The sequence below is a fragment of the Triticum urartu genome, chromosome 7, assembly GCF_003073215.2.
Source record: "Triticum urartu cultivar G1812 chromosome 7, Tu2.1, whole genome shotgun sequence".
Lineage (NCBI taxonomy): Eukaryota > Viridiplantae > Streptophyta > Magnoliopsida > Poales > Poaceae > Triticum > Triticum urartu.
This window is the reverse complement of record NC_053028.1, coordinates 8,398,230-8,424,728: the sequence shown is the minus strand read 5'-3', so window position 1 is coordinate 8,424,728 and position 26,499 is coordinate 8,398,230. Positions and strand designations below refer to the sequence as shown.

Sequence of the window (26,499 nt, the reverse complement as noted above, 5' to 3'; positions counted from 1 at the left end):
AGATATATCCAGACAGGTCACCCCATGTTCAACTGCATGTCAGCAGAATCTAACAGAAATAAGAGAGATGGGCAATGTAAAAATGTAACAGAATGAAATCTAACAGAAACAGTGTCAAACTCAAGAGTTAGCCGCTAGTTTACTCAAACTGTGATTACTGCTACCAGGCGACACAAATCACCAGAGGATCCAAATTACATCCAGCAACTCAAAACTACAAGCGCGGGTCAAATGAATATTCACACGTCTAAGCCAGCATTAGCTCATTGTCCACAAGCGAGCGATTAGCATCCAAATTCTCAGGGGCGTTATGTACATATGTTGTTTCAACCTAGCATGTCCCTAATCAAGTCCAGAAATGTACAACAAAAACACCCAGCGGATGGATGAGGCTTCTCATGACTCCTGGTTCGCCTTGTTCCCCGCCAGGATGAGGGAGATCTCCAGACCACGGCTGAAGGCCTGGTTGAACAGGATGCGCGACTGGAACGTGGACACAAAGGGGAACCACGAGAAGAACACGATGGGCGCAAAGATAACGGCGCCCATCCCAGCGTCGTACATCCGGGAGATCTCGCGGACGGAGTCCCACAGCCCCAGAGTCTTCACCACACGCTTCCATGTGATGGCCAGCTGCCACGAGAAGCAACAGGTTATGAGGCATGTGGCAAAATGCACAAAGGCAGAAACTACAGGAAATGTAGAAATTGAAAAAGGAAGACCAGTGTACTTACACATAAGATACACCATCCAGTTGCTAAGAAAGCTAGTGCACTTGCAAATAAATCAGCAATTGTAAAGTCTGTAAATCCAATAAGGCATGCAATTGCTGCAATGATGCCAATTGCAAGGAGGCCCTGTAGAAACCGAATAAATATCGGCAAGGCAGTTGACTTCCTTGGAGTTGCGGTGAAAAGCTGAAGCACAATAACAAAATAGATTTGTCATAACTCATGAATAATGTTATAATGCAGAATACAAAATAGATGAAAAATCATGAATAATATAACAAACCTTGAACAGGAGGACCATAACAAGAAGTACAATCCACGAGAAGCCATACATCTGACCAGTAACAGAAGGCATTTAGATTTATCACAGAATAGAACTGGCAGACTTGGTAGGAACATCATGAACCTGTTATACTATTATCTCTTGCTTTATTTGAAGATGAAAATACATGTACTCAACTTCAAGCTTTTTTTTATTCAACTTGCACATGAAAACAAAACTATAGAGTAAAAACTATGAAGTAAACTGGTAAATTTTAAAACCAGTTTGTATCCAACCACAATTTTATGCTCATGGCAGAAGGCAGACCTAACACACTACTGCTCGGTCACGGTTATGCAACCAATGTAAACATAAGAATGGATAAGTGGCCAACATGAAGAGATGAAAAAGGAATACATACAATGTAATTGAACTATAAGAAAAATATTATATTTGGTGTAAAGAAGCATCCAAAGAGTCAGCTAACGAAGCAAGTGAAAATTTGTACTGTACAGAACTACTAAAGGAGAGAGCTCTTCACTTACTGCCACAGATGTATTATGTGCAGTAATTTTAAGCTTGTACACAATGCCATACTGGAACAGGAGAAATCTGAGGCTCAGGATAGTCTCAAGGATTCGTCCCCTAAAGGTCTGGATATGAGCCTGTATTTACACATTACAGAAGTAACAAGAACATGTATAAGTCAAAATAGCAAGAAGAACAGGGCTTAAACAAATAGATTTTCACACACAACGTCATGGTTACTGACCTGCTCCTCCTCCCACCAAGATTCCCAACTATTTTCGCCCTTTACACCAACTCCACCTTTATAAAATAACCAATTTGTCCAGTCATCAAAGTCCTCAACAGTTCTGACATTCAAAATGCAAATCAGTAAAGGTACATCCAAAAAACCAATTATATCGATGCAACATGCAATAGCCAAATGCATCTTATATTTATATTTCTAGGACCAGAATGATGAGTGAGCAGGTAGTATAAAAGCGTACATATACAATTATCCTATACTTCTATATACTTGATCACAGTAGTGACTGTTCTATTTTCTACAAAGGGAAAAAAAGTAAACAAGCTCAGTTTCCCAATCAGTGGTCATCCTGCTTGAATGACAACAAATCTAAAGGGAAAAGGTAGGATTGGTGAACATACTTTTGCCACTCGAAACCAGAAGGGTTGAAAATGTATGGCGCAAAAAGCCAGGATATAACCATGATCCAACTACTGATAGTCAACAGAATAAAGGACGATGACCCGCCCTTCGTGTAGCCATACGCAATGTAGACAATAAGCAGGAGAGCAACCTCAAGCCTGCAACAATATAGCCATCAGATTGATCACCAAGTAATGCTACCAAGAACACTATAGCTGGAATTGAAGATTCGATGCGTTGCATTGAGTCAGATCCCTGCATGGGGGGATCGTGTTTTGGCTCTGGGGAGCATATGCTCCTGGATGAACAGTGAATTAAAAAATACAGTAGTAAATAAATTTTTAAAAATCTGATTTTCTTTTTTTATATGTTCATTCATGTTAGTGTAACAAGCGTGCTTGACAAATCTCATGCGAAACAGGATAGCAGTGCGTCGTCGGTGAAAAAACAATAGTGTAACATTTGGAGGTAACATGTGGCATTCATCTTGTTATTTTATTTTATTTTGCACAGGTTAAAATGCTTAAGCTTTGCCCCTAAAAATTTGTAGGTAGCATTTGGGTGTGACAATGAACACATCTAATTTTTTTTCAAAAAAATTGGCATTTGTAAAAAACATTTTTAACACACAGGAGCATATACTCCCAAGAGGCGAATTAGATTTCTGGGCCAGAAATGACTCTTTAAGACATTATTACAATTGGTTGGCGTTTGCTGAAGCAAATCATGAAACAACAGTATTTGCCAATGAAAACTGCACAATTGCCGCTACTTGGTGCAGCACACTAGAACAATTATAATGTTAATATTTCAAAATTTAGAAGAGAGGGTTGTGAGCAGTTTTATTTGTACTTGGGAGAGGAACAAGAGAACATAGGATTGAGCAATAACAGTTGGGCTTGGTTCATTTCCAAAGGCAAATAGGATTTCTTTCCTTTTAACTCCTAATTTTCCAAGCAAGAAAATTTAACTACTCCAGTAATTTCCAGCACAATTTTGCAGAGCCCGTCAACAGATTACTTATTTTATGGCGTTATGCAAATGCTAACCAATTTTGCCTTCAAAAGGAGTTTAAGATTGATCACCAATGACCAATGTCAACAATCAGATTATAAAATGCAAAAATTATGTCTGATAATTGCAATTGGATGGAGAAACCGTATTATCGCAATACTACCATGGATTATGAGTCCAGGGACTGGTTAAGACTAGTCTATGAGTTTCAACTCCAAGCCCGAACTACACTTCAGTGTCGACTAGTCTATGAGTCACAACTTCACTGTCGACTAGTGTCGATTAGTCACGCACTCACGCTTAGTCTATGAGTCTCAACCTCGGAACGACTCGCCGACTCATAAACCTTGAATACTACAAAAGGAATATGGCAACACTACAGCTGTGTGGTATTCTGTTTGGTATAGATGGATTTGTGTGTCCATTACTCGTGCAGATGAACTTATTGTAACGATTCACTTTATTGCTTGAAAGTAGCAACTTACGCTTTCACAAAGTGGCTTCGAGAATAGAGCCTATAATTGTCAGCAAACTTTATGTGGCGAACAACAAAACCTCGTCCAGTAGCACGATACTGCATAGAGGATCATGGATCAGCAGAGTTCAAACAAATAATATTTGTAAAAAGGAACACATCATATGTTACCTTTGCACCACCATGAAGGATAGTTCTCCCAAAATAATGTGTTCTAGTTCCAAGTGAAAAGGTGAAAAATACTGAGCAGAACTGCAGTTGCATTGTGATAAAACTGAAAATAGCCTGCACAGGATTAAAAATTATAACATGAATACATGATCATGGGTGACCCTATAAAAGTAGGTTTCTAAAGAAACAAAGGGCACCACCTTCATTAGCCCTAATTCCAAAATGAAACCCATTATCATTGGTACGGCTGTAAAAACTCCAATCTGAACCAAAAATTGAGCGTTCAGAGCAGCATCAAGGGCAGTGTTCCCCAGAAACCTAGCTTGACGAGATATCGAATGGTCGAGTCCAGAGAGTGCCTAAAAGTTTCAAATGTAATTTACGGTTTAATACAGCACAGAAGCAAAATTCAGCAAAAAGAAGCATAACAAAATAGGGATCATAATACTTACCAGATACACCCTCCCATACAAGAAGATATACACAGTTAGAACAGTCATCTGCATGCACACGTAAACAAAGAAACTATTACATATATGCATGCGACTGTAATCATATATGCAGCCAGTCAAGAAACATATACAAATTATACAATTCTCAAGAAAATGCTTATAGGGTCTTTTCTATAGGCATGCCTTAAGCTATCAAATGATTGAAATTGAGAACCTAGTAGCAGCAAGACACGATGTTTAAGTAGCAACCAATAAACCATACCCATAAGTCAATCAACACGATCTAGGTTTTTGGTGAAGGACTTAGCATATCAATCTTAAAGAAGTTGAATTAGAAGTTTGTATAAACCCTAAGTTGGGAATAGCCGACAAGGATGCATTTATTTTTATGACATTCTGGTATCTATAACCATCTTTATAGCCTCAAGCAGATATGGGCGGTTTCAGGATAATGTAATGCAACCAAAACCAATTCATGATATATGATCAACTAATGGCACTATGCATATCAAAGCTCACGTAGCAACAACACACAATAAATAACTTACTTGGATGCATCTATTCAAATGAGTTGGTTGAGATTATTATCCAGGCACAACCAATCAACAACAATACAGTAAACTTATTATGAAGGGGGGAGAGAGGGATACCATTGTGCAGACATAATAACCAACAGTGGTGTAAAAGAAGGTTAGCATCCTAAAGAAGTCAAACAGCTGCCCCAAGCGGTACACGTCTCGACTCAGAACTTGCTCGCCGTTACCTCCGGCAACTTTCCCCTCAAACAGGGCAATCTGGTTTAAACCAACATCACGTCCTTTTCCAACCTAGAAAGAAGCAAAGATTTTATTACATTTTGGGGAAAAGAAGCATATCATTAGTACATTTTATGGGCAACATACAAATAATGGCATGTGCACTCAGTAAGCAAAATGTAGACATATCAGCACTGAATTGTAAAGCATGTTACATGTTAGCTTGTGTGCACAGAAAGAATAGAAACTGATGTGTGTGCTGCAGTGTCATTTACTCACTCATGTTTCGCTTAATGCACATAATTACATCTGTCAACAGAACTTTCCACACATGTCATACCATGTATGCACCTAAATGTATCCATGCTGCAGACTATGTATACAAGTGAACAGAATAGATAACCTGGATATATTCATGATGTGTGATATTACCCTGGCGCAGAGTTGAATTGAATCCTGCAAATTGTTAACACTTAAAGTCAAGCTTTCAAGAATAAAGTAATATCTAGGTATGCACAACGCTTGTGATCTTAAACTAATATTTAGTTATCGACACGTCACCTACCAACCTATCTATTGTGAGACAATTAACAGAGATGGTGACATCAGGCATTTTAGATTCTTAAAAAATATAACATGGTAAATAACTTCAGAATGACTAGTTATCTCAAGACTTGAAACCTCGAAAAATACTGGGTGGGGTGTGGGGAGGTCCAACAAGGAAAAGGTCCCGGTGCAACCTAAATAGCCATGAGCTGGCAAGCACGGCAGCCCACCATGTCACATTCATGATGTAACATAACTGTAGATAACATAAAGTACCAACCAGCGTATATATCTTCACTTATATTGATCACCCGGGATGCCTTGCTAATACCACCCCTGGTTATATGAAATATCCGATCAAAGACATCAGGATGCCCGTAGTGCATTCGAACCCTACACAAGTACAACAGAATGCAATTAAGTTGTGCCGAAATGAAACTATTGTCAGGTTCATTGGTAGAAAGAGAAAATTAGTAAGAATGTGCACGGATATTCCCTACAGGACACGGTACATTTACTCACTTGAGGTAAGCAAGAACACGTTGCCCCAAAGTAACGAAACTGGTTTCCTGTTTAGACATAAATGATGCCAGCGAAGACACACTGTAGCAAAATAAAATAGAACAGGTTGATACAGAAAAGATACAAAACATGTCAATAGTTGGTAAAATAACTGAGTAGTCGAAGAATAACCTTCCCGTAAACACATGCTCCCGCACGCCAAGAATTGTGGGATAACGTATTCCATGGTTACCACGAAATTCTTCAAGTAAATTCCTCACTTTCATTGCCTCCTCCAAGTAGTTATCCTATGTGAGAACTTGTATCCATCAGGGCTATTTCGGGTACACCGGGGCATCATAACAAATCTAATGTGTACCATGCATATGAGAAAAGAGAAGCATCTGAAACTAAGCCTAGCACAGTTTGTGGGAGTTATACACCCCCACCACCCAAGCTCAAGTCATCTACTTGAATTTGGGTGCCTATTTCTTTTTGAATGAACACCTAGTCCCTCCTCATCTCGTTTTCTAAGGGAAGTATCTAGTGCGACTTCGTATTTTGTTGTATAAATTCCCCTTACGCCCTTGTACACAATGAACTCCTTTCTATTCAAGAAAAATGCAAGCAAATTGAAAGCAATGGAACATCCATCTGTATGGCAAATTCTACCAAGAACGGTGCAGGATGCGACACTATCAGAATCATGCATAGATTAGCATCCAGGATTTAAAATATCCTTAAAAATGGAATGGACAAACTAGAAACAGACAATATGTTCTATGAGTAGATTTTTGACTGGGATCTAAATTCAATCCAACAAGATACACGCAAGAATCTAAACTAGTGATACTTCATGAGGAATTGACAAATGATAAGGTTAATGATTAAATATTTAAGGGCTGTTGTTACTACTGAAGAAGAAAAGTATACCTGATTCATATCAATCGTCTGTATTGCATCTCCACGAGTAAAAATTATAGCATGATTTTGGTTTTCAGGTTTCCCCTCGCCAAGTTTGGGGTTCCCAGGCAGTTTAATGGAGTATATTTCCTATTTATACAACAGTATGAAAAAAGATGAAGCATAAGAGGTCAATTAATATTAATGTTGGTAAAATTCTAAGATACATTATGGCTGGCAAGAACCAAAACTTTCTTCTGTTTTTTGGTTAATAAAATTCCATACTACCAGAGCTAAGGCTACAACAGCATTTGTGATCTCTTCCAGAAGTGGAGTTAGTTTGGTAGATCAGCAAATGATAAGGGGGCATCAATAGAAGAGGTGGTGCAGTAGCAGAAAACTGAGAAATGATGATAAGAGCAATAATTTCATATTCTCTTACTCAATATATAACAAGAGAGAACAGTATTATCAGTTTTATTCGAGAAGGTGATATTACGAGACTAACAAAAACATGTGAACTAAAGGAAAGCGGGGAATAAGGCTCAGGTACTACGCATGGTTTGTGGGTTACACGGAGAAGGAAAAGGATGGAACATGACCATCAGTTTCTTCACCTATTGTTGCTTTTGGAGTCAGAAAACAGTTAATAATAACTGAGATAGCTCAATTGCTGCTAATACAGAACAAGCTATTTTCCACGTACTACAGATCTTATAATGTGAAAAGTGGAGTGTTACAGGTTTATTGTTGATTTCAAGGACGCAAGAAAAATGGAGCAAATCATTAATCAAATTTATACAGAACTGCAGTACTGTCCTTACTTGATCTTTTCCGTGAATATCAGCCTTCACGAGCTTGGAATGATACTCTTTTATAGCTTGCCCATCACTCGATACACCATCCTCTTCATGTATGAAAGCAACCCGAAGGGCCTCATTTCTACAAGTTATAACAAAAGTTAATCAGGATTATGCAATGTAAGGTTTAAAAATTATATAGCAGAAACCAAAATCAGAAACATATTAACTTAAGATAATGAAAACTAAAGCAAGAATGACCTCATCTAACAGACAAAAAATCAACTGATGATCCAAAAGACAAGAAATTAAGGACTTCTTTTAATCTTTTCATATCCTCTATATTTTTTAGTTAATTATAGAGTGCATCCCACTTTGAATCACACAAGTGTCACATCATGACAATTAGAAGATTGCTATTTTTGTATTGAACCAGATTTTAAGCACCGAAATCCATATTTGTACCAGACTTAACATCCACTTCTGATCCTGGTTGGTTTGGCCTACCTGTCAGCTGACTAGACAGTGAGTTGGCACGCATCTGTTCACAATTCAATGAAAAAAATAGCATGACCCTTAAAATACGCTATTAGCGTGCTATATCGCACTATAGCGTGCTATTAGCGAGACATTTCTGAGAACTCTATAGCACGCTATTATTTTTCACTGGTTGACATGGACATCAAGAATGATGCAGCTTTCTAAAGACATGTCTAGTGTTGCCTTGGAAAAAATAGATTAGGAACAAAAGTCTATTACCCCTTCTTAGCTACAAAATGACTAATTTATTCTATTATTAATGGAAGGCCAGAATTACCGAAAAAGGCTTTCTCCCCGCTTTAAAGATAAAGCACCACAACCAGACAACAGTATCCAACACAAAAAGCAAGTCCAACAAAAAACACACCACACGCACACAGACGAGAAGTACAACAGGTTCTGCTGAGGGCACAGCTCAACAAGCCCAAAGAAAAGGAAAAAAGGCCAGAATTAACCAGTGCTCCCACCACTCTGGCAGAAGTGCCTATGTACTGTAAAAATGCTTAATATTAAATCTGTTCAAAATGTCAGTGTGAGAAATATGTGGTTCGAAGTGGGGTTTACTCTTTACTAAATTAGTTTGGGTATAATTATAATTTTTGACAGAAATAAGGTGGACTATTTACAATGAAGTGAGTTGCAAAGCAAGCCATTGTCCTAGTAATCTAGAATAGATCTTACAAAAGAAATAAAAGTCAAGCAAATTAACCTCTGCAATAAAAGAGCAATATCCGCAGCCTCTGGAGCCTTCCTTTGCTTCTGCTGTCCATATATTTGACATGAAACAACGTATGTAAATTTTAGATCTGCCTGGGCCCGTGCATCAGGAGATAACTGATACCCTTGAGTGTCAATATATTCAAGTGCAGAATACCCATCTTCAATGCCTGGTGGAACAAACAAAATGATGAAAATCTCTCAGAAAACAAAATGAGAAAAATAAACTATGTTATTTCATTTTCTACAACAGAGAACTATAAACACACCTCCAAGATATCGCTTCTCCAGGTAACTCTGCAACATCAACGCTCGTCTGTAGTACATCATACCCCTCACTGCTCCAGCAAATACAAAGTCAAGGAATATATTAAATAAAAGGAAGGAAAAAATATGTACTTGGCATCAGATTGAAGCTTATGGACCATTTGAGTATGGAACATGTATTAGTTGCATACATTCCGCTATACATGAGCATTTAGTAAACAGAAATAAAAGAAAATTCACCTGTCCTTGCCAAAGTTTGGCCACGGTATGACACCCAAAACCGCAGTTCTAAGGTGTCACTTGGACTTTCCTTAAAATCCTCTTCTGATGATTCTCCACGACCAATTCGTTCTAAGAAGTTGGCCCACTCATCTACAAACCAAATAAAAATCCAAGCCACACACTTAAAGAAAATTAAGGGCATGTTTTGTATAAAACGACAATCTGATTGCAAACAAAAACAAATGAGATACTAATTACATTTCTGGTATAAAACAAACAACTTAATCAGTATTCTGGTACAAGGAACATCTTCTTCCTTTGTGGTGAACCGTGATCCAACAGAAATGTTTCGCTAATAAGCAACACACGTTGACATGTAGGAATTTTGTGATAATTAATTGAAGCTGTATTTACAATGCTCAACTCTACATGACTTATTCTGCCGAACACTTTCCTCTGCAACACATGCTGACATGTAGGAATTTTGTGATAATTAATTGAAGTTGCATTTACAATGTTCTACTCTACATGACTTATTCTGCAGAACACTTTCCTCTGCCATACAACATGTGTAAAAACTCCAAATACTTTATAGCCCAAAGTACAACATAAAAAGGGGAATGCTACCACGAGAAATGAAAAACCTCAACCTGTGAAGTTGTTTAATAAACTATGGACGAAAAGAAAAAACTCAGGATGGGAGGAAAGAGTATTGGTTTAAAATTTTGATGTCTACAAACACAACTTCGGCAATAGTTTTGGTAACTACGAAAGAGTTCAAAACATGATATCAGTGCGGCAACGACTTGTATGCACTCTGTCATTTAGGTGGAACAGATGAACCAGGCTTGGAGTACGTCCAAACAGTAAACGAAACAAGATGCATCTACCATGTGTCCTGTTTCTCGATTGTCAATCGCGTTTGGATTTGAAATTTTATAACTCATAATAGTCGCATTGTGTTGTGTCGATTTTGGCAAAATCAGAATTTTTGTTTCCAAAGTGGAATATACAAATTGCAGCAATCCCACTCAAAGGGGTGAGTACACCTCCCTATCTATACATACTTTCCCTGGCAAAACAGCCAGAACAACATCTACATAAACCAAACCTTGAGAAATAAAATATCATCAAGAAGTAATAATTTGCAAGAGAAAGCATCGTAATATTACCAGGAAAGATTTTTTGAAGATAGAAAAGTATAGAAATGCCATCTTCATTGTCAACACACAGCTCAGACATGCTATAAAGTACAGTCTCACTGTAGTATGGGGTAAATACACTGTTGCACAAGAAAAGTATGTGTCAAAAGGATCATATTCATTTAGATAAGCATGAAGTTCATAAGCATTTACAGTACCAGAATGGGATCATCTCAGAGACGGGCTTTGCTTCCGGCATGTCCATGAACAAAGAGTTGGTGAAAAATTGTAGTCTTCTCTGAGCTTCTAAATTTTTTGGAATGTTTGCAGCAGAGTCTTTGACAGTCAGAAGTAAGTGTAAACGCTTAACTTGTTCTTTCTACAAGCACAAATAGACCCGGTGTAAGCAATGAGAGAATGCCATGCCCTATAGGGATGCTGCTATGGTACCAGCGAAGCAACACAGAAAGTCACGAAAAACCCAAAAAAAATGGATTTTTTCTTAACATTTTGAGTGGCAATAGCATACATTGGTAGCACCACAAGAGATGGTACGACAAGAACTCTTTCCAGTAAGAAATTTTCAAATAGTTGTGCGGATGAAGTAGAAGTACCATTTCCAGATCATTTGGCCACAAAATGTTAGAGAATAGACGCCCATCATTCCTAGCTCTTAACAGTAATTGCCAGGTGTCAAATTCTTCCCTGCAGCAAGAAAAAAACATTTGTAGGAAATAAAGTAGAACTGTGTAACTGATATCTTTCACCAATCAAAACAGTGATTGTTCTCATAGCATACCTCAGATTTGGTGCAAGAAACTCGTGGGTAACAACCTCATAGAGCTCACGGAGAGCTTTTGTAACACCAGCTTTACGATCAGCAGTCTCGTCGCGTATCTAATACATATTGTATTGTCATTTAAAACGCCTTCATGATATATTTAAGAAACATACATGAAATAGGAAACAGTTAAAAAAATTACTAACACGTATACTGCTCTATTAAATGTTCATCAAAGAAAACTATGCGAGGCATCAACGAAAGCACAATCTCACCAGAAGTCCTGTCAAACCAGTAAGACGTGACTGGACCAACTGCAACTTCTTCAGATTTATAGTAACCAAAAGTGAATCTCGTTCTATGCTTTCATTGAGATATTGGAAAAGGCGTTCAACCCTGTACATGTATCAGGACAAAGCAGAGAAAAGTGAAGAGATAATTTAGGAAAACCATCTAATGATGGTGAGTAAGGTACTTCATCTTTTAGTACAGGATCATACCAGAGCTTCCCTTCACCATCAACTATAGACTTAAGAATTCTTTCTGCACTATAGTAGCATTCCTTGACCGCATAGGCCATGTATTCATCTTTTGATATTCTGTGCCATAATTCCTTCTGGGAGTCTTTGCAGTCAGATGCATAGTCATTCGCCAACATGATCTACAAATAAAGCAACAGAGTCATGACACCCCAATTCACAGATAAAGATCAATTCTTGCAACAGAAGTTGGATATAGTTGGTTTCAATTAGGATACCTTACTAGTAAGAAGAAACAATGGCCATTGTACGAGTCTTAAAGTTCCACAGTTACTTGGCATCATAAGCAGATCCATCTCCCTGAAACAAAATTTATTGATGGTATTGAAGCAAATGGTTTTTATAGAATGGTAAACATATATAGTGTTCAATGTACCTGTTACTGATGTAGTCCTCTTCACGCAAGCTCTTGATAATCTCATTCCAAAACGGGGAGAATATCGAGGCATACATCTTAGTAGCTGCTTCTGAATCCTAGTGTTGAGCGTGATCAAAGGTCAGTACTTTCAGGTATTTAACTTGTCGAGATTTTGAAAAATGAAACTGGAATCAGCTAACTTGATTTTTTAAGATAAATAAAAAGAAGCCATTAAAAATAATAATATGTCCAGCCAACATCACTTCATCAGGGTCTAGGATATTGGCCAGATAGAGAGGTAATATAACAAGGATGAAATAAGAATACAGGAAAGCCAGTTTTACAAGTTGAAATTGGACTTGGTAGTTTGAGAAACAACAAGTTTAAATAGAGTGACATGCTTGGCTAAATTGAGTTGAACATAACTTGTTTGCATAAAACTAATCGCGAACACTTAGTTTAAGAAACTAGATGTGTGTGTGTGCCAGGGGGTGCGGCGGTAGACATCTTGAGATCTTGAGATGTACTGTGGCACAAGCATCTAAAGGAAGTTACAAACACAGCATGTGATAAACAGGCATTTGTTTACCTGAGGAACTGGCCTGCTAGATATCCTACAACATCAAATGAAAACATTATGAAAATTGGAAAACAAATCAAATTAAACTAGATAGCTGCTCAAAATGACACAATTTTAAAGAATAGGATTAAGGACCTTTGCGGGGAAAGGGTTTTTGCAAAAGCTTCTGGAAAGCTCTCAAAACGTTTATGAAGCATTTCAATTGAACGAATCTGCATTAAATTGGCACATGTAAGAGTGATATCCAGTTTACAGATCACAACAAATGCATACGTGGTCGATAGTACCTCCCCAAGGCGACCTCTAGCACCCATAACGCCACCAACAAGAGCAGATAGAAGAGTGTACCAAATGTGTATGTCCATCAGGTATATCTGAATATACAAATATAGTGAAGCAGTGCATCATTTTGAAAGTTCACTTCTTTTCTCTCCAAGAATTTGAAGGTCAACACATGAAACTTACAGCTACGACGGGCGCCCATAGGCTGAGAATGGTCAAAGCATTTCTATTTCCTATAAAAGCGTCATCAGCATGGTAGTGTCATTGTTAGTGTACTTAAGTAAAAAAGAAGATAATCGTTTTCTCCTTAATAAAGATGTTGAGCAAATTATTACCTCAAAAAAAATGTGGAGTAAATGAAACAACGCTACTAGTGCGATATGTACAAATTTACTAACCCTTTGATACAAAATCATGCCAAGAATACTGCAAATCATGGAGTTGCACGATTATATTGGTTGGTACAACTAAAGGGCGAATCTGCAAAAGGGAATGACATGATGAAAAGAAGAGTAACTTTTGAAGTTCTGGCCACACAGAAAATATCAGTAAGCATCTGAGTTCTGAAAGAAATAGTTATACCCACCTGGAGATAATAAGCAAAAGGAAATTTGCATGCAAATATGACCAACCAAAAGATCACGTATCTGCATCAAAAAAAAATTCAAAGGTAAATAACACACCACGACCATACAAGCACTCAAGTAGTGAAGGCTGAAGACCAGTTAGAATGCTGGTGAATTAATAACTAAACATGACCAACTGGCAAGTACTAGTAAAGAAACTAGAGAAATGTCTCAGACTGATGCTAACAACTCCTAATGTCAGGTAGTGATTACATTATCACATATGTCTGTCTTTTGCTATTTCCTAATAACTGGCTCCCTGCACTTTATATTAAGTGCATACACATATCTGACAGTAAAATACCGCAAGCAGCACTACAGATATCATAACTAAAGTTCGGCAGGAAACGTGATTGGCCTGACCAGAAGAATAGGTAGCATGTCTCGCAAATAACATCCCACAAAATTTTAACACAACTGAACATTAGTATCTTGGTGATATGTCAATAAAGAAGTACAAAAACTAAGGGTGCCTCAGATTACAATGTTCAAAACTCCTGAAAATGAGAAGAAAAGAACCTGGCATAGTTGCCTATACTCTCATAGAGTCCCCGTCCAATATAGTATCGTTCCTAGGTACGAAAAAGGGAAAGAAGATGAATACGTAATTTCATAATGAAGATATGTTCCCAAAACACGACGTAGAGTGAAAACATGCATACTTGGTATATCCACTTGAAAAACTGGAAAAACTGTGAACGGTCAGAGTAATTGGACAGCCTGTGGCAAGCTGGGATCTTGGCCAACGATGCGAACACAAGCCTAACCGCAGCATAACCACCCAGAACAAGAACATAAATCCGGAAATAAGTTGAATCATTGTTTCTTGCATTTTTCTCATCCAAGACTTTCCTGTTCAATATTCAACATTCAAAGTGAATAGGTAACTTAGTGCTCAAAGTGAATAGGCAACTTAATGCACACTGAGAGAGGTAAAATCTAAGAACAACATATAATCAAATACTCACACATAAAGATAGGTCACAAATGTTGAAATTGCAGCCAACCAAAGGAATCGGATTACTAATCGTGAGATGGCAAAACCTCTTGCAGTTTTATATGCACCAAACATGAGTAGCACATCCAAGCAGCCTACAAAAGATAAGAGGCACATGCAAATGGAGAATGTTAAAGATCCTGGTCCAGGTAACACTTTCTTAAAATGTATAAGTAACATGTGCAAAACCATTATAGGAAAAGTGAGATCAAGAAGAACAAATTAGAGAGCGTACACTCAATGAAGTTCAGTATGAAAAAGGCTGGCCCAGCGCTAAGTACTACTTTAATAGTACTAATGTTTATCTTCCCATGGTGAAAGGCTATAATAGTTAAGCACTGCAGCACCATTGAGAGAAGAGAGAAGGCATCTTTAGCACAATATAAATTATTGATATATTTATTCACATAATTAATTACAATAGTATCAAACAGCTGACCTGAAACATTAATATGAGGAAAATCCACAACCGATGAAAACTGCGGTACAGGTGCAGAAAAGTTCGATGCTCAACAAAGTTGGTCTTTCCCGTCTGCAATGGAACTTTTTAATAAGAAGGCGCATAGGTAAAGAAAAAATAATTATTATGTAAAACAGGGTACGCATGAATATTTCATAGAAAATGGATTTATTTCATTCAAGTCAAAGAACACCCCTTAGCCCCCTTAATCACTAGTACTGCCAAATATTTCATATCAAAAATAAATAAAGTGATGACGAACGGCCAATGTTTGCTTAAAAGACTCCACACTTTTGTAATACGTTTTTACAAAATTTAATGATTCAAAGATATAGTTCTGCATAAGAAATGTAAGCATAACATCATAAATTCTGTCTCTGTTTTCATTCCTCTTTGCAGATACTCTAAAACACCAATAAAAAGGATAATCACAAATTCACAATAGTATCCAGAGGTAGCTGGCTTTAGTATTAAATGTAATTTATTTATTTTACAATCTATTGCCAAGTTCTAAGGTGGAGTAAAACAGCAACTACTTACAAAAAAAATCATGCAGCTCGATATAGTTTCTTAAATATCGCTCTTAATACTCCTTCCATCCGGAATTACTTGTCGCAGAAATGGATAAAAATGGATGTATCTAGAACTAAAATATGTCTAAGATACATCCATTTCTCTGACAAGTATTTCCAGATGGAGGGAGAAGTAAGAATTGTATTTCATAGTCAAAAATCAAGTGTGAACCAAGTTGTTTACACTGTGTGAACTGAAATGAGACCAAGGTCTGCAACCAACATTGAAACAATGCAACAAGAATGCTGACTAGAAACTAAAAATGATAGGATGGTAAACCTCATGTAACTTAAAGGAGATTGCAGGTAGTTAAATAATGTGGAAGACTCCCAAAATCCTACGAATACGAAGGTGGATGGACAGTGCGACTTAGAATAGGGAGTCTGTACAAATGGGGTAATAATGAGGAAGATGACTTTTGATGAGAACTATTCTCCTTGCTTGATGTCAGAAGTTACAACAGTTGTAGGGTTTTATAAGGCAGGCTCTCCTTGTTACCTAGAAGTCCAAACTCTTATGTTTAACGCCCAATAAAAACAAACCTAGTCCTACTTCGCTGATTTGAACTCAAACTCTTGAGGATAACTTCCTAATCAAACAAACAGATCAAAACTGAAACAAACTAGTAGACAACAAGCAATCCAATTTACTACCGTACTGGAGCCCCTGCCCATAACATACAGTGAGAACAACAGATAAGGGCTAGGTACAAGAAAAGGAGAAACTAAACAATTTTATTCTGCGGACTAGGTTTCTCAACAGTGTTTAGCTGTTTGCACCACACGTACCATCAAACTACTACTGTCTTTAAAAAATATATTCATGATCAACTTACACGCTTCCTCTTAGCAGGTTTGCGCAAAAATTTGGAATTCTCGGCAGGTGGCCAACTCAGCTCAAAGCATGAGCGTGACCTACACATATGAAACAAAGCAGAGTAAGAGAGACAGTAAGCGAAGGGTAAAAGGGAAACAGCACAAAGGCAATGATTTAGGGAATGGACCAGAAATATTCATTGAAATCATCATAATTCCGCCATGCAGAATGTGCTGCTTTCCCATCATTGTTATTGTTAGCCTCCTGTGGAAGATATAAAATGCATTAAACCTAAATATAGCAGAAAGGATAAAAAGACAGCAAGTCAATTCCTATGTAAATAGCTAAAAGCTTACACTGGAAAAAGAATTTAAGATTCTAAGTAAAAATAAATCAGAACAACGAAACCTACATGGTCTCTCACAGATAGCCAACTAAGAGATTGAGCGAACAATTTCAAGTTTTCAACAAAATCAAGGAAGTAATGCTAAAATATTGAAGCGCCAAACTGTAGCGGCAGAATATAGGACTTCATTTTGAATTCAAGAAAGATCCATATCAATCCAAAGAAAGCCAGATCCACAAGTAGGAAAGCAATAACAATTCTGATCTAATTGATGTAACAGTTGGACAAAATTGTAAACCAAGCTAGAACTTCCATGATGAACCTACCGCAGACATTGTTAGATATATAGGAGTAATTATTTTCTCTAGATATGAGGTTGAACCATCATTGGTGACACAGCTCTTTGCAGGCTCAGCTTCAGATGAATCAAGAATCCCATCAAGTTCCTTTGCCATCTGAAGACATGCCAAAAAGGATCAGTAACACATTGTACAAAAGAACTACAGAGGAACTAAGAACATATTCAAACACGACAAGGAACCAATCTTAAGTTTGCCATCAATCAGAATTTGATTTCTCAAGGACATAGTGTTTTGTTCCATTGAATCATCAAATACAGGGTCTACTTTTCTAGTACAAAGTGAAGATCTACAAAAAAAAGCTACTTCGCGATCTTCTTTGGCATAAAGCAAACTGCTGTGAGTGTCATAGCATAACAATTGTTTTCATGATACATTAGAGTTCCTTGAAACAAGTCAGTGCAGCAAAAAGGTAGATACACCATCAGGGACAGATGCACAGATCATTCTGTTTACTACTACTCCCTCCTTTCATCTATACAAGGCCACCTCGTAATTTGGGTCTAACTTTGACCATCGGCTTGACCCATAAAATATAAGTTATATGGCACAAAAAGTATGACACTGGATTCGTTTGTGAAAGAAGTTTTCAATGCTATATTTATTGTGGCATATAACATATATTTTGTTGGTCAAATTGGTGGTCAAAGTTAGACCCTAATTACGAGGTTGTCAAGAAGCTAAGATAACTAGCTGTCAAATGGCTGTTGCAATTAATGATTTTGGTCATTGCCACAAACTGACTAGACTATCTACAAAACGGAAGAGCCTATCCTCGACTGATTTAGCGACTTCTAGTGTTTCACATGGCATCCCTTGAAAACAAATTAACGGGTGACAAGAAAAGACTCACGTTGTGGAAAATGTAGCATAGGCATTCTGGAAGAAAGCGAACATTTGCAGCTTCGCCCCAAATTAGAAAGTAGAGAGCAACCAATATGATTTTTCTGTTCTTGTTTACTGCTTCAAGGCTACCAAAAAAGTAAGTGATATAACAGGTAAGCGTCGATGAGCTAATAGCATGCAAAAAGAAAGCTGTTCAAAAGCAGTTAACATACCTGGTCCATGCAACACGCTTGCCCAAGAACCTACACCATTTTATGTAGTTGTCCAGAACTTTGCAGAAAACTTCTGTAACAGCCTTCTCATCGATTTTCTACAAGAGTTGTGTCCATGTTTATTTTATAGTGAGTTTAGCTAAGAAATTATTAATATGCACAGCTAAAACTTACTGACAAATGGCCACCAGAAAGAATAATAAAAGAGGTCAGGTATTTCATATTTGCCAGGTGCCTCAAATTTATTGATAATAGATGGAACAACAGCAGCAAGCCTAGGCATTGCTAATAAACAGCTAGTTATACTTCTTTCAATCCTTAAAAGTTTCAGTTTATTTAGACAAAACCATCATTCCCTGGGGCAATCGTAGAAGACGACCAAGGTAAATAGGCGAATAGGCTTCTAATTTGGCATAGATAGATTAGCATCCACACACACACACACAAAATCCGATGTATATTCTATTAAGAAATCTTGCTTTTTATAAAGTGTAAGTCGACAACAAGGCGAGTGAAATGACATAGACGAGCATAGACTATTTGGACAGTAAAGCTAAGGGTGGCGACAATCTCAAGAGTGATCTTGCTGTAAACACATTACTTTTGCATAAACGTACAAGTAGAAAACAAGGCGAATGAAGTGAAATAGATCAGCATAGGCTATCTGGACAGTCAAGCTAAGGGTTTTAAACCAAGGTGGCTGGAGGCTTGCACTCTTGCAAGACCAACCAACCAAGATACAGTCAGTTCCTGAAATGTGTGGTTTAAAAACTTTATTACTGTGTGCTCAAATGTTCTATCCTACATTGAAGACCGTGTGAATGCCCAAGACAACATATAATTAGTAACAAATGAAGTATTATAATCGGTAGGAATAAGGATCTAACTTAACTCCACACCCATATGCCTAAATGTTCTTTTGTTCAGACGTATCCGGATAAGAGGGGGAGAACTAACCGGTTCTGTATCATTAGGCAAGCTCAGACGGGACTGGGCATTGGCTAAGGTAAGTGCAACATTTTCACGCTGATTCCGAACATTATCATCCTGAAACATGAACAAAATTTGACCGCATTAGATACACGACGCGGGTAGAATAGATAATAGTAATGAAACCAAGGGTACTAGCAACCCCCATACATTATAAAGAAGATAAAGAGATACTAGTTTATTAGTCCCGCAAAATAAATGAACAAGAACTAATCCGCCCCACAGGGGTCAAAAACCCAGGTCGGCAAGGAGACACCAATGTGCTCCCACCAACTGGGCTAGTGCCCAGTTCTACAATACAGAATAGCATGAATCCTAAGTAGATAAGACTGGAGCGGGAGCAAAAAATAAAGAAACAACTTGCCACATTGTTGCTTGATGGATAACCAAGCCAAAGAACATAAGATCATCGAACTAAGCACACCAAAAAAAACTACACACGTATCTACCTTTTCACTTAATAGAGGAGGATCTAATATAATATGACCCAAACCATGAAAATATGGCAGAGAAAGGTTACCTGGAAGCCAAATACGTACTGCAGAAGGTCAAAAATATCTTTCTGTCTCAGCTGTGGTGTGTCATAATGAAAGCGTGGCAGATCCTCACAGTTTTGAATTGCGGCTATTGCAGCCCTGACCTAATAGGGTTGTAAGAGATAGTCAAGACAACTAAAGAGACTAATATCTGGCAAGGTATGAGAAGATAATATTGTAACAAAAACAGAAAACATGGATACCTCAGGGAAAAAACCAACAACATTTCCCACTGATGATGCATCAAGGGGTATAATATTGTAAGGCATAAGTTCGCCTCTCAGAGCTGCATCGGATCTTTTTATTTTCTTTATCTGAAAGGGCCAATGAGTACCAGTTCAATAAAGCATAAATGTCAAGCAAACCACATCAGCAAACCATGCTTTAAAATAATGGATTAGTATATTTAGCAATTACCTCCTCTAGAATCTGTCTACCAAGCCTATCACTCGGTGCTTGTCCAACAAGAATTTCTAAAACATCAAGCAGAGCCCTCAAAGTAGCATAGATCTTTTTCATTTCCATAGCCCTAGCTCCCATCCTGGTCATAGCGTAAAAAATGGAAAACTCATGAGCAATGTCGTATAGTACATAAGAAGAGTTGCCACCATAGCATCATCAAGTGCAACAGGGATATGATAATGTAGTACTTCAGCAAACAATTGTGCTCAGAGACCTTAAGAAAGAAGGTCAACTTAGCACTTAGTGTATAACAGACACTTCCAGACCAGAGATCAAAGATGCATGGACAAACATGAGTAGAGCATATAAATACAACAAAATCCAACTCCGGCGTATCAATATCAACTAATTGACAGCTAAAAACATGCAGCACAGGAGCAGCAAAGCAATGAGCAAATGTAAAACTAAATACAAGATTTAACATTAGTTAACCAAGATACACAAGCTTTACTTGCTGGTTGTTTTGAGCAGAGTGTTTCAGCGAGTATCTCAAGGTAACACAACATGCAGGATAAGCTGGCCAAAACTCAAGTCACAGAAAATGAGACGACCCTGGTGTTTTATGAAGCAAATAATACCACAATTATAACCAGAGAGAAAGACATACTCGGTGCTAAAAGTTCCTGATTCCCTCATTATCTCCTGCTCCCGTTGCATGTCATCAACTCGACGACGCTTCTTGTACTCCAAATAGAAATTCCACAGCACCTCGATGTCATTCTGACGGTCAATTGAACCCCCGTCCTTCTTAGCAAGCTTTTGCTGCAGAATACCATGGCACACAATAAGAAGTTAGGCACCAAAGTAGAATCTTAACTGGAGGAAAGATTGAACCACAATAGGGGTGATTGGTCGTGCAATACAGTGAGCACTAGCATACCTTGATCACGGATGCTAAACCGGTTTTGAACTGTAGAACGCCTCTCCCATCGCTGCTTGGATCCAGATTTTGAGCCATGCTGTATGCTTGTTCACAAACTGTAGGGCGACGATAATGGAAGATTAGAGAAGACATTCAGATTATAAACTAATGCAAGGGTGCATAAGTACGCCGCCACACCCATGTTCTTCTCCTTGTGATCATTCAACGGAGTAAGGGCGTAGAAATGGGGGCTAACAAGTTACATGTTCAACTGTGTCTTCTGGACCTAACCCGAGGTCAGTGGCAAGCATAAGAGACTGAGAGCACACAGAACCCTAAACCCCATGGCGTGGACAATGAATTACCCAGAGATTTTTCAGGCCCGCAAGCTGTGCACGAGCATTTCAGCCAGACCAAGGGTTGGAGTTGCATTCAGAGTAAATAAAGTTGTCAGAGCTTTCTTCAAGTCACTACGAAATCCTAGATGGAACATTTTGCGCCAATTCATGCTATTAGATTAGAACCCTTTGGAACCTCCAACGGGACCATGATTTGGCCAGAGAGTCGGACAATCTGAAGCCAGCAGCACCTGAGCTATAGAGCAAAATTCGCCCCCAATTCAGCCCAAACAGGCAATCCTATTCCTACGACTTGTAAAATCAACTACTCCGTCTCAGGTCGAGGTGAGGCGGCAAGCATCCAAAGCGGCCTAGAGCAGCAGCAGAGGAGCGCACACGAAACCCTGAGCCCCGCTGCGTGGGCGCCCAATTACCGACTGGCATTTCCCCCCACATCCGCGGGCCACAAGCTACACTCGGTAAACCCCCGCAAGCAACCACAAGGTAAGAACAGGCTCGCTCGCGGTGACAAGCAGCAAGCGAAGCGGGCTAGCGGGAGAGGAGGGGAAGGGGAGTGGGCGCTTACGGATCCGCGCGACGTTGGGGTCTTCGTCCTCGATGTCGTCGGCGGCCTGCAGGATCTGCTCGATGTTGGTGGTGCGGCCGAGCGAGGGCGGCACGGCGGAGGCGAGCCCGGCCCCCGCCCCGGCGTGCGCGGCGGCGGCGGAGGCCCCCGTGCCGCCCGCCCGGTCCCGCTTCAGCGCCGCCCGCACCAGCCGCTCCCAGTTCTCCGCCGCCGCCCCCGGGCCCCCGCCCCCTCGGCTCGGCCTCCGCCGCATGGAGGACGCCATCTCCGCGGCCCCCGCCGCCCCACCAGCTCGCGATGAGAATCAGCGGCCGCGTCGGGCGATCTGAGCTGGCTGTCTACTGTGGTGGTTTTGGTTTCTGGGGGTTGGGGGAGAGGAGACGGGTTTCAAAAGCGAGGTGGGGATGGAAGTGGTGATGGTAGATCCGGGGAGAGGAGAAGGGTTCGGGGCTTTGGCCAGTCGGGCACGCGGTAACGTGCGACGCGGGGGCGACCCGACCGACCGGTGCGGCGCGGTCTGGGCTTTTGGCTCTCACGTGTCGCTGCCTTTCTCGACCGGGCTACCGCGTCGGGTCGGGGAAGAGTACAGTTCGTGCCAATTTCAACGAATTCTCGACGCGTTCACAAAACAGCCTCCATCCGTGTAAATGTATATATATGAAGATAACGGGAATAGGATTTTAATTCTAAATAAATAGAGTAAAATTCATCAGCGGTACCTCAACTTGCGTCGCGCGCTCACTTTAGTCATTGTACACAAGAACTCACGCAATACGGTCACTGTGTACCGTGAACAGTGAAAATATATAACACCTAATACCAGCTAAACAGTACATGGATTACATCAAAGCTCTTCACAAGGATGTCCTAAAATGGTACTGTCATCTTCCAGTACATGCGAAAAAAATCTTTGTAGATTTTTTTTAATGATTTGGCACCTTTACAAAGATTATCTGCTTAGCTGAACTATATATCAACAATTTGAGGTTGATGCTTTATCCTTCTGTTCAAGTGCATCTGTAAGCTCATGCACAAGTGCAATGGGTGCAAATAGTGTTTGTTTTCTTCATCTCAGTGTTTGTTGGTAAGTTGCATTTGAACAATACATGCTCAAGAAAGTCATGATTATTTCATCTTGTTTATCATATCATTGCCTGAAGCAAACAAGATTAATTGTCACAAGCAAAGTATTCCCTGCTACCAGATAATGGCTACGGTTTTTGTAATCAGTGTATTGTGTACATACCCACCCACATGATTTCTTAAGCAAGTTGCAACTTGGATAATGGAATCCAAACCTAAATGGAGCCCTCGTCTGGGACAAAGGAGGATTTCTTCAGAGAAATGAGCTGGTTTTTGTTCTTGCCACTACACCTGACATTATTATTATTAGGTAAATAATTTGAACAGAAACAAACTCGGTTATTCCTTGCATCCATGGAATAGTTAAGCGACTTACAAACTGAATTAGTAGTACTCCTACCACAAATACACAAACACAAGTACTAGTACAGTGTATATATAAATAAAAGCATGGAACGCATCAATGCTCGTCGAATTCGCAGCCGCTCGTGGTCACCGTCGAATGTGCATGCGTTAGGCAGCAGTGGTACGCGGCAGAGTGTGCACACTACTGTAAATAAATTTGCAAACTACTATAATAGACAGATGCAAACTGAAACTGAACCTGAACCGAACATGTACACAAATCAAAGTGGTTCTTTGTTGAGGAATAAAGACCTGGTTGCTGCTGTTGTCCAGATGAGGAGGGGACCAGCAGGGGCACCTTGCCGCCGGAGCACCTTGTCGACTTGCCGCAGGAGGAGTAGGACCTGGTCAACAGAGAAGAAACAGGAGGTACCTGCCGGCAGAGGGAAGGTGGCGCGGCGGAGACGGCCCGACGACCTCAACCCTAGCGGACGGGGAGGCGCGGCGGAACCGATGGGAGGGCCAGCTCGGGCTAGCTCATGGTCGGGACTACTGTGCCGAGGAGGGGGCGGCACCGGAGGGTGACGGCGAGGCGGCCGGTGGGTGGAGGGTGGGCGGCGGGCGGCGGCGCAAGGAAGGGGGCGGCGAGGGGGAAGAGACAGAAGGCAGCGGCGCGGGGGAAGCGACAGGGGGCTAGTGCGTGGGAGCCTGGGAGGCAACAAACCAATACAATGAACCGGGTTCTACCCATGGTTTGTAGCCCATAATGCATCAAACGGTTTCAGCCCATAACCAACTATACCCAAACTGGTTCTTCTCCAAACCGAAACCAAACCAAACTTAAGAAAGCCTCAGCCCAATAAGACCTAAACCAAAAAAACGAATCAAGCCCATAATAAAAACCAACCCATTTCACCCAGTTTTTCTAAAACCACTCCCAGATTTATGCGCCGTGTTTCGGCGCCGTGGTCGGAGCACCGGGCGCGAAGGAGTTTCTTCTCGCGGTGGTGAAGAGGAGGCGCCGCCGCCATCAATTAAATAATAGAAAATGAAGGAGATACTAGGTAATGTGTATGAAGGGGTAACTGCACTAAAGGAAAGGCTCTCTCCGTTATAAACTATTCCGCTCCCTAACCTACCTTCCGGTCGATCTTTACTCTTCACTACGGTTTCAAGTACTCACTCCATCGAGCGTAAGTTCTGATTTCTGTCGTAAATTTTCTTCTTTCTCTTCCATTCTTGTTTGATAGGACTGACATTGTGTTTGCCTATGATATGTGGTAGTATTTGTCACGTGTATGGCGATTTAGGTTTAGGGTTTTTTGAACCCAATTAGGCTGTGTTCGGTTGAGAGGGATTTGAAGGGGGTTTGGCAGGGATTGAAATGGATTTAATCCCCTACAAGTCAAAACCCCCTCCAATCCTCCTGTGGGGGGGTGTAACCGAACAAAGCCTTAGGGGTTTCTAATAGGGTTTTAGGTTCTTGTCAAGCGGGTCAAATTTTCATCGATTCCACATGAAATGATGTTTTTATGTACATGTATGTGCACCTTAAATGTTGGAATAGGCTTAGGTTTGGAGCTCTGGTTTATGGAGAAAATTGGGGGTTTCTGGTGCTTTGTGTTGTCCTGTTCAAAAAGGTCATTCTTTGATCAATTTTGATTTGATGAATTATGCTTTGTTGTTGCAGGAGCAAGAAGTGGGAAGTTCTCAGTGCAGTTTCATCATGGTGGTTTTTTCATGGGTGAAGGAAGCAATAGGGCTTATGTTGATGGACATCAAGTTTGGTATGACAGTTTGGATAAGCTCACCTGGTCTCCCATAATGGTGGAACATCTAGAAGAAGAGATTGACTGGGAGATGGCAGACACGTTGAAGGCATATTATCAAATCCCAATACTTGACATTACTAGGAATTCTTTGAGACTTATCAGTTCTGAGGAAGATATTGGTCAAATGATGAAATTTATGTCTATTGGGCATCATTTCTTCAGTATTTATCTGATCATGATGACACCTTGATTACTAAGAAGGTTGTTGATGATGTGGTCCAATTTCCAAGGGCTCAACTTCCACCAGTGTTTAGCCCTTCAAAAGATGGTACTAATCCTCAGAGTGGCAAGCCTGGAAATTCAGAAGAAGACTGCCCTATACCAATTCAGGTTGTCTATCCAAATAATGTGCTAGACAGGGAAGAAGATGGCAGTCCATTCATGTTTGTAAGAAGGTAGTGCACATTTGGTGAAGGAGCAAAGGAGAATGCAGAGCAACAAGGACAAGCAGGGCAATATGAAGATATAGAGCAACATGAAGATGCAGAGCATGTAGGGCAAGAAGGAGAAGCAGAGCCACATGAAGATGCAGAGCAAGTAGAGCAACAAGAGAAGCAGAGCAACATGCAGTAGAGGAAGATGCAGAAGCACATCAATTGAGGAGCACCAGAGCAAAGAAGAGATGTTTTGAAGGCAATGTAGGAACAAATAGTGACTCAGATGACAGTGACTTTGATCCTGGTGACATGGTAGATAGTGACTTTGAAATCGGTGATGGAGATGATGACCTTTATGCTGACAATGTGGATGAGGATGAACCAGTTCAAAGGAAGGAGAAGGTGAAGCAGAAAATAGCAGCTATTGCAAAAGATAAAGGAGTTGTAGGGGAAGGAAAGGAAGAAAACATGTCAGATTATGAATTTGAAGGTGAAGATCTTTGGGCACCTGATTCAGATGATGAAATACAAACCAAATTTAGAGCTTTTAGAAAGGAGGATTTGACTTGTCCAAAATTTCATGTTGGACAAGTGTTTGAAAATGTTGATTTGCTTAGGAAAGCAATTAAGGAATAGAGCTG

At 39.8% G+C, this 26,499-nt stretch overlaps 1 protein-coding gene across 2 annotated transcripts; it reads right to left on the bottom strand.

Annotated features, from left to right (window-relative positions):
- Nucleotides 1-135: 135 nt before the first annotated feature.
- LOC125518554 (callose synthase 10) lies at nucleotides 136-22,646 on the bottom strand. Of its 2 annotated transcripts, none has more exons than XM_048683371.1 (51): nucleotides 22,222-22,644; nucleotides 21,316-21,413; nucleotides 21,043-21,197; nucleotides 20,391-20,514; nucleotides 20,177-20,287; nucleotides 19,958-20,077; nucleotides 19,405-19,494; nucleotides 18,448-18,545; nucleotides 18,243-18,360; nucleotides 17,357-17,485; nucleotides 16,872-16,948; nucleotides 16,704-16,782; nucleotides 15,275-15,367; nucleotides 15,071-15,173; nucleotides 14,807-14,930; nucleotides 14,501-14,690; nucleotides 14,358-14,410; nucleotides 13,799-13,859; nucleotides 13,611-13,692; nucleotides 13,396-13,445; nucleotides 13,218-13,304; nucleotides 13,066-13,142; nucleotides 12,940-12,964; nucleotides 12,369-12,466; nucleotides 12,211-12,292; nucleotides 11,954-12,114; nucleotides 11,729-11,849; nucleotides 11,472-11,569; nucleotides 11,287-11,377; nucleotides 10,891-11,051; nucleotides 10,703-10,812; nucleotides 9,549-9,680; nucleotides 9,311-9,379; nucleotides 9,034-9,211; nucleotides 7,809-7,926; nucleotides 7,015-7,134; nucleotides 6,274-6,389; nucleotides 6,103-6,183; nucleotides 5,861-5,973; nucleotides 5,438-5,490; nucleotides 4,930-5,106; nucleotides 4,280-4,327; nucleotides 4,028-4,186; nucleotides 3,828-3,941; nucleotides 3,667-3,755; nucleotides 2,167-2,325; nucleotides 1,766-1,868; nucleotides 1,539-1,658; nucleotides 1,015-1,065; nucleotides 735-917; nucleotides 136-633 (listed from the first exon to the last, which is right to left on the bottom strand). In XM_048683371.1, exons 1-51 carry the CDS (start codon nucleotides 22,484-22,486, stop codon nucleotides 397-399), a joined length of 5,751 nt encoding a protein of 1,916 aa, XP_048539328.1. In that variant the 5' UTR covers nucleotides 22,487-22,644; the 3' UTR covers nucleotides 136-396. The 2 variants fall into 2 exon arrangements, 1 of the variants encoding a protein (XP_048539328.1); XR_007288030.1 differs by lacking the exon at nucleotides 136-633 and adding an exon at nucleotides 2,026-2,027 and having other exon boundaries at nucleotides 766-917; nucleotides 22,222-22,646.
- Nucleotides 22,647-26,499: the final 3,853 nt, after the last annotated feature.

Excerpts from the sequence above, each read along its gene's own strand:
- LOC125518554 (XM_048683371.1), bottom strand. The coding sequence starts at position 22,486 with ATGGCGTCCTCCATGCGGCGGAGGCCGAGCCGAGGGGGCGGGGGCCCG. Across the intron at positions 918-1,014 it reads TTATGGTCCTCCTGTTCAAG|CTTTTCACCGCAACTCCAAG; the intron begins GTTTGTTATATT and ends ATTGTGCTTCAG. Across the intron at positions 634-734 it reads CTGGATGGTGTATCTTATGT|CTGGCCATCACATGGAAGCG; the intron begins GTAAGTACACTG and ends TTCTCGTGGCAG.